General features: G+C 52.3%; 1 protein-coding gene across 1 annotated transcript in view; it reads right to left on the bottom strand.

The window, feature by feature from the left end:
• Positions 1-205: 205 nt before the first annotated feature.
• The window catches only part of LOC115479877, a 91,873-nt gene continuing 81,726 nt past the window's right edge, over positions 206-10,352 (bottom strand). Inside the window, exon 12 of the mRNA XM_030218176.1 lies at positions 206-331. Within this exon, the coding sequence (XP_030074036.1) occupies positions 284-331 (48 nt within the window). The 3' untranslated portion in view covers positions 206-283. The remainder of the gene's footprint in view (positions 332-10,352) is intronic.

Here is a 10,352-nt window from a genome sequence, read left to right as displayed (position 1 = left end):
ACACAAATCAGAGAGGAGGGCTGGTTCAAATTGTTGATAATGGCTTGGAGCTGGCTGTTCGGTTAATGCAACCGCAGGAAAACCCCTACTGCTGCCACCCTCTGAACCAACTGGAGGCCATAGACAATAATTCTGCCTCTCTGTCACCGTTCCCCACGGCCTCTCTACCTGCTGCTTCTTTTGCCTCGTTACCTTCTCTGTCTGGATGTGGCGAGCTGTGTTCTTCAGTGCTTCTATCTCTTGCAGTAATTCCTGAATATAATGGTTGATGTCCTCACTCACTTCATGCAGGATCTGAAGCACTTGACTGGGGGACAGTCGCGAGGGACTCCTGGGGAAGATAAGTTCAAGTAGCAATTAGAAGAGCTCCAGGCACAAAGTGCAGACTGTTCCAGGCAAAATTTTAATTATCATCTCAAAGCTTTTTGGGAGACCTAATTTGGTGTTCATTGAGTCCATTATCTCTCTAATGTGACGTGAGTGAATGGGAGAAGCCAATAGGAAGAATGTAACATTTGGTGGAGAGGTTGATTCTTTACTGTGGGAAAACGTCACATTTCAATTTCTTACTAATTGTAAGTTTATTAAGCACCACAGACAGTAGGATCCTAGAGTCCCCTAAATTCAGCATTCATGATCACCCTAGAGCGATCCTGTGGAGGGTATTTTCATACTGGGCTGCCCAATAGGTGCTGAGCTGACTTTATAAATGCTAGTGTAAGTGGTTTTAGGCATGGATATTTACACCTGCTCTGGAGCCCGTTCACTTGTGCTCCATCCATGCTTCACCCTGTATATGCCATCATGTCAGCTGCTATTTTACGAGACCATTTACACAAGTATGTGTCCACATACATGACTAGCATAGTTTGCATATTTGTCAGGTGGCCACATCCACTTCCAGCACTCAGGTCTGACCTTAGCCCCACACAATGCCCACCCAAGTCATGTCCCTTTTAGATGATGTAGCCAAGAAGGCAGCCTCCAGAAACCCATGTAGACAGCAGCGATGTCATGAAAATAAAAGTTGCAACAGAAACAGTGGTTCTTCATGGACAGATGATCTTCCAGTCACACAAGAGGTGACATTATGGTGATGGAGAAGATACGGTAGATTCCAAGCATAGAAATCTCTCAAAGAGACTTTGGCGCATGAGCAGGGAGTTCCTGGCGTACTGTATCCACTGTCCATAGAGAATCCTGTCTATTCATCCTGAAGCTAGCTTCAAATCTGGGTGGGTGAGGCAGTGGCGTAGCCACAGGTGGGCTTGGGTGGGCCAAGGCTCACCCATTTATGGCTCAGGCCCACCCAACAGTAGCACATGTTTAGTGGTAACTGGTGGGAATCCCAAGCTCTGCCAGCTGAAGATTTCCCCCTGATGGTAATGAAAATGTTACTCTCTACAACACTGGCACCTGCGCATGCTCAGTTTTCAGTGCATGCCTGCTGCCAAGGTGGAAAGAAGCGTTTTCCCACCAGCTGAGATACATTTTTTTTGGACGGGGGGGGGGGGGGGGGGGGGGGGGAGAGAAAGTGAATGATACATACCTGTAGCAGGTGTTCTCCGAGGACAGCAGGCTGATTGTTCTCACGACTGGGTGACGTCCGCGGCAGCCCCCACCAACCGGAAAGAAGCTTCGCGGGACGGTCGGCACGCAGGGCACGCCCACCGCGCATGCGCGGCCGTCTTCCCGCCCGTGCGCGACCGCTCCCGCCAGTTGAATGACTAGCAAAAGATGAAACACACAACTCCAAAGGGGAGGAGGGAGGGTAGGTGAGAACAATCAGCCTGCTGTCCTCGGAGAACACCTGCTACAGGTATGTATCATTCACTTTCTCCGAGGACAAGCAGGCTGCTTGTTCTCACGACTGGGGTATCCCTAGCTCTCAGGCTCACTCAAAACAATAACCCAGGTCAATTGAACCTCGCAACGGCGAGGGTACAACAGAAATTGACCTACGAAGAACAACTAACTGAGAGTGCAGCCTGACCAGAATAAATTCGGGTCCTGGAGGGTGGAGTTGGATTTACACCCCAAACAGATTCTGCAGCACCGACTGCCCGAACCGACTGTCGCGTCGGGTATCCTGCTGGAGGCAGTAATGAGATGTGAATGTGTGGACAGATGACCACGTCGCAGCCTTGCAGATCTCTTCAATAGTGGCTGACTTCAAGTGGGCCACCGACGCTGCCATGGCTCTGACACTATGAGCCGTGACATGACCCTCAAGAGTCAGCCCAGCCTGGGCGTAAGTGAAGGAAATGCAATCTGCTAGCCAATTGGAGATGGTGCGTTTCCCGACAGCGACCCCTAGCCTGTTAGGGTCGAAAGAAATAAACAATTGGGCGGACTGTCTGTTGGGCTGTGTCCGCTCCAAGTAGAAGGCCAATGCTCTCTTGCAGTCCAATGTGTGCAACTGACGTTCAGCAGGGCGGGTATGCGGCCTGGGGAAGAATGTTGGCAAGACAATTGACTGGTTAAGATGGAACTCCGACACCACCTTCGGCAGGAACTTTGGGTGGGTGCGGAGCACTACTCTGTTGTGATGAAATTTGGTATATGGAGCATGAGCTACTAGGGCTTGAAGCTCACTGACCCTACGAGCGGAAGTAACTGCCACCAAGAAAATGACCTTCCAGGTCAAGTACTTCAGATGGCAGGTATTCAGTGGCTCAAAAGGAGGTTTCATCAGCTGGGTGAGGACGACGTTGAGATCCCATGACACAGTAGGAGGCTTGATAGGGGGCTTTGACAAAAGCAAGCCTCTCATGAATCGAACGACTAAAGGCTCTCCAGAGATGGCTTTACCTTCCACACGATAATGGTAAGCACTAATCGCACTAAGGTGATTCCTTACTGAGTTGGTCTTGAGGCCAGACTCTGATAAGTGCAGAAGGTATTCAAGCAGGTTCTGTGCAGGGCAAGAACGAGGTTCTAGGGCCTTGCTCTCACACCACACGACAAACCTCCTCCACTTGAAAAAGTAACTCTTTTTAGTGGAATCCTTCCTAGAGGCAAGCAAGACCCGGGAGACACCCTCAGACAGACCCAACGCAGTGAAGTCTACGCCCTCAACATCCAGGCCGTAAGAGCCAGGGACTGAAGGTTGGGGTGCAGCAACGCTCCGTCGTTCTGCGAGATGAGAGTCGGAAAACACTCCAATCTCCACGGTTCCTCGGAGGACAACTCCAGAAGAAGAGGGAACCAGATCTGACGGGGCCAAAAGGGCGCTATCAGAATCATGGTGCCGCGGTCTTGCTTGAGCTTCAGTAAGGTCTTCCCCACCAAAGGTAGGGGAGGATAAGCATACAGGAGGCCGGTCCCCCAATGGAGGAGAAAGGCGTCCGACGCTAGCCTGCCGTGTGCCTGAAGTCTGGAACAGAACAGAGGCAGCTTGTGGTTGGTCTGAGAGGCGAAAAGGTCCACCGAGGGGGTGCCCCACTCTCGGAAGATCTTGCGTACCACTCTGGCATGGAGCGACCACTCGTGCGGTTGCATGACTCTGCTCAGTCTGTCGGCCAGACTGTTGTTTACGCCTGCCAGGTACGTGGCTTGGAGGAGCATGCCGAACCGACACGCCCAACGCCACATCCCGACGGCCTCCTGACACAGGGGGCGAGATCCGGTGCCCCCCTGCTTGTTGACGTAATACATTGCAACCTGATTGTCTGTCCAAATTTGGATAATTTGGCAGGACAGCCGATCTCTGAAAGCCTTCAGTGCGTTCCAGATCGCTCGGAGCTCCAGGAGGTTGATCTGCAGATCCTTTTCCTGGAGGGACCACAGACCCTGGGTGTGAAGCCCATCGACATGAGCTCCCCACCCCAGGCGAGATGCATCCGTCGTCAACACTTTCGTGGGCTGTGGAATTTGAAATGGACGTCCCAGTGTCAAATTGGACCGGATGGTCCACCAGAGCAGTGAAGTGCGGCAACTGGTGGAGAGGCGGATGACATCTTCTAGATTCCCGGTGGCTTGGAACCACTGGGAAGCTAGGGCCCATTGAGCAGATCTCATGTGAAGACGAGCCATGGGAGTCACATGAACTGTGGAGGCCATATGACCCAGAAGTCTCAACATCTGCCGAGCTGTGATCTGCTGAGACGCTCTGGTCTTCAAAGCCAGGGCCAGGAGATTGGTGGCCCTCGCTTCGGGAAGGTAGGCCTGAGCCGTCTGGGTATTCAGCAGAGCTCCTATGAATTCCAGAGACTGGGTTGGCTGGAGATGGGACTTTGGGTAATTTATCACAAACCCCAGCAGCTCCAGAAGCTGAATAGTGCACTGCATGGACCGGAGGGCTCCTGCCTCCGAGGTGTTCTTGACCAGCCAATCGTCGAGATATGGGAACACGTGCACTCCCAGCTTGCGTAGGTAGGCCGCTACCACCACGAGGCACTTGGTAAACACTCGTGGGGCAGAGGCGAGCCCAAAGGGCAGCACACAATACTGAAAGTGCCGTGCTCCCAGGCGGAATCTGAGATACTGTCTGTGAGCTGGCAGTATCGGAATGTGAGTATATGCGTCCTTTAAATCCAGGGAACATAGCCAATCGTTTTTCTGAATCATTGGCAGAAGGGTGCCCAAGGAAAGCATCCTGAACTTTTCTTTGACCAGGAATTTGTTCAGGCCTCTCAGGTCTAGGATGGGACGCATCCCCCCTGTTTTCTTTTCCACAAGGAAGTACCTGGAATAGAATCCCTGCCCTTCCTGCCCGGGTGGTACGGGCTCGACCGCATTGGCGCTGAGAAGGGTGGAGAGTTCCTCTGCAAGTACCTGCTTGTGATGGGAGCTGAAAGACTGAGCTCCCGGAGGACAATTTGGAGGCAGGGAGGCCAAATTCAGGGCGTATCCGCACCGCACTATTTGGAGAACCCACTGGTCGGAGGTTATGAGAGGCCACCTTTGGTGAAAAAATTTTAACCTCCCTCCGACCGGCAGATCGCCCGGTACGGACACTTGTAGGGCGGCTATGTTCCCGTGGATCCAGTCAAAAGCCCGTCCCCGGCTTTTGCTGTGGAGGCGCAGGGGGCTGCTTAGGCGCACGCTGTTGACGAGAACGAGCACGCTGGGGCTGTCCCTGTGCCTGACGAGGCCTTCGGGCCGGCTGGTTGAACCTACGCTTCGCAAAAGAATAGGGTGCAGCCTGCCGGGCCCGGGAAAAACGTCCACCTGTGGAGGTGGATGCTGAAGGCGCCCGGTGGGAGAGCTTGTCGAGAGCGGTTTCCCGCTGATGCAGTTGGTCCACCATCTGCTCGACCTTCTCACCAAAAATGTTATCCCCCCGGCAAGGGACGTCGGCCAGTCTCTGCTGGGTGCGGTTGTCCAGGTCAGAGGCACGCAGCCATGAGAGCCTGCGCATCACTATACCTTGGGCCGCAGCACGAGATGCCACGTCACAGGTGTCATAGATACCCCTGGACAGGAACTTTCTGCACGCCTTCAGCTGCCTGACCACCTCCTGATAAGGCCTGGACTGCTCCGGCGGGAGCTTCTCGACCAGGTCCGCCAGTTGTTGCACATAGGTCCGCATGTGAATGCTCATATAGAGCAGGTATGATTGGATGCGGGTCACGAGCATGGAGGATTGGTAGGCCTTCCTCCCAAACGAGTCCAGAGTGCGAGACTCCCGCCCCGGGGGCGCCGAGGCGGTATCCCTCGAACTCCGTGCCCTCTTGAGAGCAGAATCCACGACCGCTGAGTCATGGGGCAATTGTGGCCGCATTAGCTCTGGGTCGGAGTGGATCCTGTACTGGGACTCTGCTTTCTTGGGAATGGTGGGGTTAGTTAATGGTCGCACCCAGTTCCGAAGCAGCGTCTCCTTAAGGACATTGTGCAGCGGCACCGTGGAGGACTCTCTAGGTGGTGATGGATAGTCGAGGACCTCGAGCATCTCGGCCCTCGGCTCTTCCACAGAGACCACGGGGAAGGGAATGCTGATAGACATATCCCGCACAAAGGAGGCAAAGGAGAGACTCTCGGGAGGCGAGAGTTTCCTCTCCGGTGAAGGCGTGGGGTCCGAGGGAAGGCCCGTAGACTCCTCTGAGGAGAAATATCTAGGGTCCTCCTCTTCCCCCCACGAGTCCTCATCCTCGGTGTCGGACATAAGCTCATGTAGCTGAGTCCTGAACCGGGCCCGGCTCGACGTCGAGGCACCAAGGTCTCGGTGTCGTCGAGCGGTGGACTCCCACGCCGGCGGGGACGGAGCTCCCTCCATCGACGTCGACGGGGACTCCACCTGCGTGGCGGTCGAGACCGGCACCGCAAGCGGCGGCGGTGTCGACAGCCCCGGCGCCGGGCTAGAGCTCGCCGGCGCCACAGTCATCGGCGCCGAGGGCGCAAGCACCCCCGGCGCCGGCACAGCCTGGCGCATCAGCCCTTCCAGGATCCCCGGAAGGATGGCTCTGAGGCACTCGTCCAGGCCCGCTGCCGGGAAAGGCGGTGGGGCCGGTAGGGGTGTCGGCGCCAGAAGCTGCTGGGGGCCAGGAGACGGCACCGAGGTGCCGGAACCCCGATGCGTCGGTACCTCCACAACCGACGGAGACCTCTCCTCTTGACGATGACGCTTCGGCGTCGCCTCCTCTCCGATATCCGGATGCACCGAGGGCGACCGGTGACGACGCTTCTTATCTTTCTTGCGATGCCCGTCACCGGCGCCGGAGGGCATGGAGGAGGAGGAGGTCGATCCCCCTCGGTCTCGAGGTACCGGGTCAGACAGGGTTCGGTCCCGTGGCCCACGAGCTGAGGGAGTGACCGGGGCCGACTGCCCACGCGGCCTCACACCCCCACTCTCACCGGAGGACCGGCGGGCCGACAGGACCTGTTCTCCTGGGGTCGCTGCCATCGGTGCCGATGTCTCGGGCATCGATACCGGTACCGAAGGGCCGGGCGTCGATACCGATGCCTTCGAGGTCGACGTCGAGGGGCCGGCGCAAGTTCCAAAAAGACGGTCCCGCAGAACTTGCCTCGCAACCTGAGTCCGTTTCCGGAGACCGAGACACAGAGAACACGACTTGATATTGTGCTCCGGCCCGAGGCACTGGAGGCACCAAGCGTGGGTGTCGGTCTGCGAGATCGGCCGGCCGCAGCGACCACACTTTTTAAATCCACTCGGGACCTTCGAGGACATCGACGGAAAAATCGCGTCGGCGAAGTCAAAGTCGTCAATGGTGGCTGAAATCACACCACGAAAAGGAAAAACGACCGTGCGGCCACTAGGCCGCAATGCAGCGTCCCCGCTGGAAGCGAGGGAAAAAGGGGAGCGCGTGCTCCACACGCGCAGGGTTTCTTTTTTTTTTTTTGAAAAAAGAAACCGGACGGTAACTAGACCGAAATAAACAAAGAAAAAAGCACGATCGGCGTAAATGCGATCGAAATCCGGCGGCTGAACAGAGAGAGCGGCGAGGCACGACTCTCTCCAGACGCGGAAAAAAAGGAACTGGCGGGAGCGGTCGCGCACGGGCGGGAAGACGGCCGCGCATGCGCGGTGGGCGTGCCCTGCGTGCCGACCGTCCCGCGAAGCTTCTTTCCGGTTGGTGGGGGCTGCCGCGGACGTCACCCAGTCGTGAGAACAAGCAGCCTGCTTGTCCTCGGAGAACACTTGGTGCCCACCCAATTCTTGCCTAGGCCCACCCAAAATCTGTTGTCTGGCTACGCCCCTGGGGTGAGGGAGGGAGGGAGGGAGGGAGGGATTGAGTGGTTGAAGATCATCTGCTCAAAGAGACGCACCTTTACAGGTATGTAACTTTATTTTCTCCAGGTATAGAAGAACTTGCAGCCACACAAGTGGTGACTCCCAAGCTAAGAATGCAAAAATTATCTGCTTTATGAAAAATTGTCTGTTTAATTTTAATATGCAATCCATGTTCAATATGTGATACCATTTGTATATTTTCCCTTTTTTACCCAACTGTTCATTTAGCATTCATGTTCTATATATATTACCAATTGTATCTGTATTCTGAAATGACATAAGTCATGACGGAAAAATTGTAAGCCACGTTGAGCCTGCAAATAGGGGGGAAAATGTGGGATACAAATGCAACAAATTAATAATAGTGCAACCTGTACATGATGGCAACGGTGGAGAGTTGAAGCTTTTAAATAAAAGATTTAAGAACCACTTGTCCGAAACATGAGTCCTTACGTGAATGTTGCTCTATACAATAATGTTTTGTGAAGGGGTGCACAGTAGACCAAGTTGCTGCTTTTCAAATATCCTGTAATGAAGCTTTGTGTAAGTTGCTTTCGTTGCCGTCATTGAATGTAAAGCGTGGGCTGTCACTCTTGGAATACTTGAGAGGGCTGTTGCTGATGCAGATGAGTAACAGAAATGAATACAGTCCGCTATCCAATTAGATAGTGTCTGTTTAGAGATGGGTTGATCCCTTCTATGCGGTCGAAGAGAGAAAAAAAAGTTGGGAAGGTCTATTGTTTATAGAAGTCCTCTCCAAAAAAAGAGAGGACGCTCTCTTACAATCTAATGTAGGCCTCTTGTGTACTGTTGTGAGGTGCAGCGCAGAAAACTGGTAAACAGACTGGTTGACATGGAAGTCAAATAACTTTACGAACTAATTTGGGATGTGTGTGCAAAAGGACCTTATCATAAAGACGTTGTGTAAACAGTGGATAATGTACTAATGCTTAAATCTCTGACATTTGAGTAATTAGAAATAGTGTCTTTCAAGCCAAGTGTTTAATTCCATGAGACAGTTAAGCCCAAGATTAGATCACATGCAGGAAATGGATACCTAATCAGTGGTTTTAAGGCCTTTCGTAAATAGATTGATGAAAGGGAAAGGGGATGGGATTTGATATATTGCCTTTCTGTGGTTACAGTCAAAGTGGTTTATATATTATATACAGGTACTTATTTTGTACCTGGGGTAATGGAGGATTAAGTGACTTCCCAGAGTCACAAGGAGCTACAGTGGGAATTGAACCCAGTTCCCCAGGATCAAAGTCCACTGCACTAACCACTAGGCTACTCCTCCACTCATTCCACCAATAAGAGCCAACCTCATCAGTGATGTCACAATGGCTTAAAGTCCATTGCACTAACCACTAGGCTACTCCTCCATTCCTTACTCTTTAGGATTCCATAATCTTGCTATTCTTTGGGATTCTACATGGAATATTGCTACTCTTTGAGAATGTGCCTGGAATCTTATTAATGAGACTTGATACACCGCCTTTCTGGGGTTTTAGCAACTGCATTCAAAGCAGTTTACATGGTATATATAGGTACTTATTTGTACCTGGGGGGGGGGGGGGGGGGTTAAGTGACTTGCTCAGAGTCACAAGGAGCTGGAGTGAGAATTGAACCCAGTTCCCCAGGATCAAAGTCTGCTGCACTAACCACTAGGCTACTCCTCCACTCATTCCACCAATAAGAGCCAACCTCATCAGTGATGTCACAATGGCTTGATTGCCCATACTTGGCTTACTTCTGATATTGTGATGTCATAAGGGAAAGGGAAATGGGACTTGATATACCACCTTTCTGTGGTTGCAGTTTACATATTATATACAGGTACTTATTTTGTACCTGGGGTAATGGAGGGTTAAGTGACTTCCCAGAGTCACAAGGAGCTACAGTGGGAATTGAACCCAGTTCCCCAGGATCAAAGTCCTCTGCACTAACCACTAGGCTACTCCTCCATTCCTTACTCTTTAGCATTCCAGAATCTTGCTATTCTTTGGGATTCTACATGGAATATTGCTACTCTTTGAGAATGTGCCTGGAATCTTATTAATGAGACTTGATACACCACCTTTCTGGGGTTTTTGCAACTACATTCAAAGCAGTTTACATGGTATATATAGGTACTTATTTGTACCTGGGGAAATGGGTTATTTGTACCTGGGGGGGGGTTAAGTGACTTGCTCAGAGTCACAAGGAGCTGCAGTGAGAATTGAACCCAGTTCCCCAGGATCAAAGTCCACTGCACTAACCACTAGGCTACGCCTCCACTCATTCCACCAATAAGAGCCAACCTCATCAGTGATGTCACAATGGCTTGATTGCCCGATACTTGGCTCACTTCTGATATTGTGATGTCATCAGGGAAAGGGGGAAAGGGAAATGGGACTTGATATACCGCCTTTCTGAGGTTTTTGCAACTACATTCAAAGTGGTTTACATATATTCAGGTACTTATTTAATACCAGGGGCAATGGAGGGTTAAGTGACTTGCCCAGAGTCACAAGGAGCTGCAGTGGAAATTGAACTCAGTTCCCCAGGATCAAAGTTCACTGCACTAACCACTAGGCTACTCCTCCACTCATTCCACCAATAAGAGCCAACCTCATCAGTGATGTCACAATGGCTTGATTGCCCAATACAGTTCCCC

This window comes from Microcaecilia unicolor, chromosome 11 (genome assembly GCF_901765095.1).
Source record: "Microcaecilia unicolor chromosome 11, aMicUni1.1, whole genome shotgun sequence".
Lineage (NCBI taxonomy): Eukaryota > Metazoa > Chordata > Amphibia > Gymnophiona > Siphonopidae > Microcaecilia > Microcaecilia unicolor.
The sequence above is the reverse complement of the archived record's forward strand: the minus strand, read 5'-3'. Positions and strand labels throughout refer to the sequence as shown.